This window comes from Protopterus annectens, chromosome 6.part1, assembly GCF_019279795.1.
Source record: "Protopterus annectens isolate FY-2018-M chromosome 6.part1, PAN1.0, whole genome shotgun sequence".
Lineage (NCBI taxonomy): Eukaryota > Metazoa > Chordata > Ceratodontiformes > Protopteridae > Protopterus > Protopterus annectens.
In genome coordinates this window covers 382830458-382836457 of record NC_056738.1, presented here as the reverse complement: position 1 = coordinate 382836457, position 6000 = coordinate 382830458, and the positions used below count along the sequence as shown (strand labels likewise).

Genomic DNA, 6000 nt, shown 5'->3' with positions numbered 1-6000 from the left:
CATGTCTGCTAGCCAAACTCCACTCATATGACCCGCAAACAAAATCTCAACTTGGTCTGTGACATCAATAAGACTTGCTGGCAGAACAGATCTGTCTCCCAGAGACTCCCCCATCTGTGAAATAGACTCCCTCTCCACATGAAACAGCATGCTTCATTATCTCTCTTTAAGGGGAACCTGGATGACTAGATGGGAAATAGAAAATACACTCCCGGGATTCCACCTGTGTCTCTGCTGGACAAGGGCATCAGGTGCTGACTTGTGGAAACATGGGCTAATTTATTGACTAGGCTTTAAAGGGCCTCAGGGCCAGTAGCCTAGTAACTTGCTATGATCCTGTGATCCTATATTACATCACTTTATGTACAGAATTCTTACTGCTGCAGTGTTTTGTTTTTGTGATCTGTAAAAATGGCTTACATTTTTTACCAGCGAAGCAGTAACTCATTATTTGAATTTGCTGTAGTTGTTTAACCAATGTTCAGTTTAAAACTGGTAAAACCAACCATGCGGGGAAAGAAGTGGGTCTTCATGTGTATGCTATTGTACATACATGGTTCATTTAGATAAATTACAAGCTTATTCACTAACCTGAAGATGTCACAAAAGAAACAGGTACATCCTGCAGAATGAATCATACTCAGATGACCTTTCCCTATCTATACAGGTAGTTTATCTAAAGAAACATAAATGTTTAACCAAAGTAGCAAGTAAGATAACTTATTTCAAATTTAGTTATATGCTACTGCAAATGTAAAAAGAAATAAAAAGGCAGAAGGCACAGAATAACTTACACTGCCACAGAGACAGATCCTTGAACAAGTCTAAATACCTTCATTGGAAGATAACTGCTTTTTTGAACTTTCTGTTTGACTACTCAACACTCTGTCTGAAGGTAAATCTATTTTTTTTCGTCATGATACTAACTGCATATTGTCCAGATAAATTTAAATGATTTTTATTTATTCTGCTCTATAAAGTAGCTCAGGTTGAAATTACTAAATGTAATACTAAGAAGGCAGAACACTACTTTTGACTTAAGTCTTTCGATTTAGTTCAGTAAAATAATGTATAATACCAGTCAGATTGTAACTCAGGATTAACGATTAATTCAGGATAATAGATTATCATATTTTTCCCTTTTATTGTGCCATTCATGCTCCAAGCACATTGTCCTTCCTGTAAATATACTATTTAACTGATGTCAAACTGGCACACTTCAAAAGCAATATTATTTTAATAACATGAAATAAGGAAATGTTTGATTTCATCATTTACATGTGTCTATTCCATGCTTTGATCTCAACAAGACGTTACTGGAGAATTTTCATTCTTTATGTTTCCATCCACAGTGCTGCAAGGAGAACTGCTTTACAAACCTTGTAAACTACCTGCCTCTGTCACGTTGCGTATCAACCATAATGGGATTTGCAGACCTGCTGGAACAAGCTGGCGGTGTGGGCCGTTTTCAAATAATAAACACAATTTTACTGGCTTTGCCAGTCTTTCTGTTTGCCAGCCATAATGTCATGCAAAATTTCAGTGCAGCCATTCCAGATCATTACTGTAAAGTCCAGCTACATGAAAATGACACCCATTACCCTAATCTTACAAAAAGCCAGATCTTACGAATGCATATACCAGTAGACAAATGGAATAAGTTGGAAAAATGCATTCAGTTCACAATTCCACAGTTACATACTGCCAATGTAACAGATACCTTTACAAACATGACCTCACAAGAAACTGAGCCCTGCAGAGATGGATGGACTTATGATACATCTGAGTACAGTTCTACCATAGTGTCTGAGGTATGTAAAATATTTAGTGAGAATAATGCAGCTGAATACAGTTCTACTATAGTGTCAGAACTATGTAAAATTATGTAGTGAACTTTCTTTCTTGTTCCTTATAATTATTTGAGGTTATGGAGAGCTGATTCACAACTTTAAACTGTTATATGATATAAAGCCATCTCCACCACTCTTTTAATAAGTTTCATGCTGAACAGCAAGCATTTCTTATCAGTACTGCGGTGGTGGTGCTGCGGTAGCATTGTCGCCTCATAGCAAGACGTTGTCCCGTTCGATTCTCAGCTAGAGCGTCTTCTGTGTGGAGGCATATGTGAATGGGGCATGCCTTCATTGAAGGTTGTGCATCAGGGCTGGTAACTCGGTACGTAAAATTCCACTACCAATCATTAGCGGACCGGAGTTCCGCTGTGGCGACCCCTAACCGGGAAAAGCCGAAAGACACAAATCACAGCTTCATTCACCACTGCTTGATATTAATGCATCAATCTGATTAAACAGTAAAGGATGCTATGCAAATAAACTTACCTTAATTAACTATTCTGTGGTATTATCTTAAATTAATGTTTCACATGTTGTAATGTATGAGATAGCCTAACATCACCCTTAGAAGTATCTTACTATGTCTGTTATATGAATATTTTCACTGATATCAAACAGGAATAATAGAACAATCCTGTAATGAAATAATTTGATGAACTGTTGATATAGATTTTACATGAGCCCAAATATTCACTTAAAGCAATGTACGGTCACTATTAATATCCAGCCCAAGCAATCTATAGGTATGAAAAGTACATTGTTGTTGGCTTGTATATCAGTGCCTGAATTTATATTCAAAAGCATTTCATTAAACAAAACATGTAGTGTTGATATAATTTCAGCCAAATACAGTTTTAAATCCAAATCTCAAAATGCCTTATCTGTACCACACAAGCACAAATATTCATTTTTTTTCATTGAAGATACTGACACTAAATTTAGCTAAGGATATAACAAGCTACAGAGGAAACCAAAAATAAACTTTAAAGGACAAAATATATCTCCCAGTTTACCTATCATGTCTGCTAAGAAAGCAATTCTGGTTGTTTTAATGAGGGATAGTAAATGGGAAATTTTAAAACCAGCATAATACAAAATACATGTGTGCTCACTACCGTCTCTGATTAGTACGTATGAACAAATGCCAAATGTAAAGAAAGGACTACCGAGCAACAACAAAACGATACATTAAAGGCAAAAAGTATACCTTAGCATTATTTAATGTTAGACTATGGATAAAGGTTGATCACATTAACATCCTCAACTTAATTTTTATGGGGTAGATATTGCTGTCATCATGCATTGCTCATACCTCAGTGTCAAGTATTAATTACTGGGCATTGCTTAAAAGGGACCCAATATTTAATATAGCAATAGCCCTTATTCCAAAGTGCATACAGCCAATAGTTTTTGAGACTACTTTTGAAAAAAAACAAATGGGATTAGAAATTCTAACCTATTACAAAAACATACTAATTTACCACAATGAATTATTCATATATGATTAATCGTACTGCACATGTGGACTAGGACATGCTAATTTTTGAACTTACCTATATAAATGAAGAGTTTACATATATACAAGACTTACGGCACAACAGATACTTTTGCATTATGTCAGTTTAACACAGAGGATGAAGGATACAGGTTGTTAATGAACTTTATCTTGTAGTCTTGGGTTTGTTTTCCCCAGTCTTCATCTACCTAGTGTATGAGAGAGAGAGAGAGAGAGAGAGAGAGTGTGTGTGTGTGTGTGTGTGTGTGTGTGTGTGTGTGTGTGTGTGTGTGTGTGTGTGTGTGTGTGTGTGTGTGTGTGTGTGTGTGTGTGTGTGTGTGTGTGTGTGTGTGAGCATGTGTATGTATATGCATATGTATATGCACACGTGCATGCCCACACACAAACATGTAAACAGTATTAGACTTTTATCCTGTCAAGGATTGCTTCTTTGTTTTATACCAAATGAGTAGCAGAAAATACTCTGACTCCTCAGTGCCTATGAAGATGATAGAGTGAGTATCAGAACATAAATGAATAATGCATATTTAGGTTTGACAGTATACAATAAACAATATAGAATTGTAGCATCAAACATCAAAATTTCATACTCTCACCTTTCATAAAGTAGAAAGTAATTACTTGTGGCTACATGGTCTGATCCTTAACCACGACCCATAGAAGTTTATGTTGTAATCCGACGAGTCTTCATCTTCATCTATGGAAGCTGGTCCATGCATGCAGAACCTTTCATTAAAAAAAAATACTTTACCACCCACCATCTCATTATGTAGTGGCCCGAAAGCTTGATGGTGACATCAGTAAAGCAGGTTAGTGTAGCAGCCCCAATGCTTCTAGGAGCCAGTAAGGGTAAATAGAAGCAAGTAGCTTATATTAGCTAACCAACTGTTGGGAGGGAGAGGAACTTCTGCATCAGGAATGAATTCCTGTTTATGATCAAAAGAACAGAGCCCAAGAATAAAGTATATCAGTCTTCAGAGTAATGTAACAGGCAGTACAGGGAACCACGTATAAGGTAGGCACAGGAAGATCAGTGATAAATTGCATTTGCTTGACAGCAGAAGGGCCTTTCTAGTCTGTTTTCTATTTTAAACACCTTTATTGAATTAACACTTGTAACATTGATTTTAAATGTGACTAACTGTATTAATGAGCTAAAATTAACAAACATTATGCTTCACATATATTGCTGTATATCATATAACCTAAGCAACATTACATAAATTATTCAATTCCTGCCCCTTTTTTTAAATAAGAAATATCTTTACGACATAAGCAATCATACAGTTATATAAATGAAAACAAACTACACCAACACAATCCTAGTTCCAAGTATGTTACATCACAAACCATACTGACACACTCCCAGTTGCAAACATTATACATCACTTATAATCTACCCAGTCATTTTCAGTCAAACATTACAAAGCATATTTAAGTCCTGCCTTCTTTTAAACCTCATTCCTCCCCTGTATGCATTGTTCGCACAATTCCCATTTTTTCCTATGTAGTTTGCTCCTACCCCTTTGCTAAAGATCTCAATTCCAGTTGTTTTATCTCTGTTACTATATTCACTAGTTCTAATATAACTGGTTTAGATTTTGATTTCCATTTTCTAGTAATTGCTTTTTGGAAGCCACCATAATTAGAGACAGCAAAAGTACTTACCAAGTCGAGGCAATTCCAATTCTGTATCACAGCTTAGAAAAATCATCTCTCTCATCACCAGTCTGCCCACCCAGCATCTCAGACAGTGCATCCTGCAGAGAATCCTTAAAGTTCTTAATCCCAAAAGTGTCATAGTCAGCAAAGCAGGCAATAAAACCAGTGGAAAGAACTTTATTTAAATAGAACACGGGAGTAGTTAACTGCTTTCATCCATCCCTGGACTTCATCAGGACTAACAGCTTTTACACAAATCTAGTTTAAAAAGGTCTTTACTATAGTAACAAGAACAATTCCAATTAAATTAAATTTATTAAATTAATTAAATATTGGTAGTTAATTAACTTAACTCCACAAATAGATGTACAAATCAGTATAAAGTTTGCATCGTATCTAAGAATCAATCCATTAAAGATTTTCATTTTTTTCTATAAATAACCCAGCTCAGATTTTAAAAAATACAAATGCATTGTAATAGAAACTTAGTTAAGGGGTAGTTTATAAGGGCTGCCAATATGACATCTAATGACAAACGTTTGATACTTGAGCTTGAGGCTATGTCTAGAATGTTTTTGAACAGAGGCTACCCCTCAGATTTAGTTACCAAACTTAGGATGGAGGTATTGGGTAAAAGGGACAGCCATTTTCAATGTGTTCTGGCGAAACCATTTAGCTGACATTGGCAAGAGTTCAGTGTCCAATCAGGCAAATTTTTCCCTGGGTATGGCCATTAAACATGATGGAATTAGTACCATGGTTAAAGAGATCATCACTCATAATTGGGCCATCCTTAAACTTGATGAGGATTTACATCAGTATTTAGCAGACAAACCTACATTTGTCTACAAAGTGCATAGTCACTTGAAGGAGGTGCTAGAAAAGTGTAAACCCACACCAAAGCTAGATACGAAAAAGTGCGGCAGGTACAAATATTGTAAATATATTTTAGAGAAAGATACAGTTACC

At 35.9% G+C, this 6000-nt stretch overlaps 1 protein-coding gene across 1 annotated transcript in view; it reads left to right on the top strand.

Moving 5' to 3' along the window:
- The first annotated feature begins 1421 nt into the window (after positions 1-1421).
- Positions 1422-6000, top strand: part of LOC122805336 (solute carrier family 22 member 6-B-like) — a 489073-nt gene continuing 484494 nt past the window's right edge. The window contains exon 1 of the mRNA XM_044075423.1: positions 1422-1811. Coding sequence (XP_043931358.1) covers positions 1422-1811 — 390 coding nt within the window. The remainder of the gene's footprint in view (positions 1812-6000) is intronic.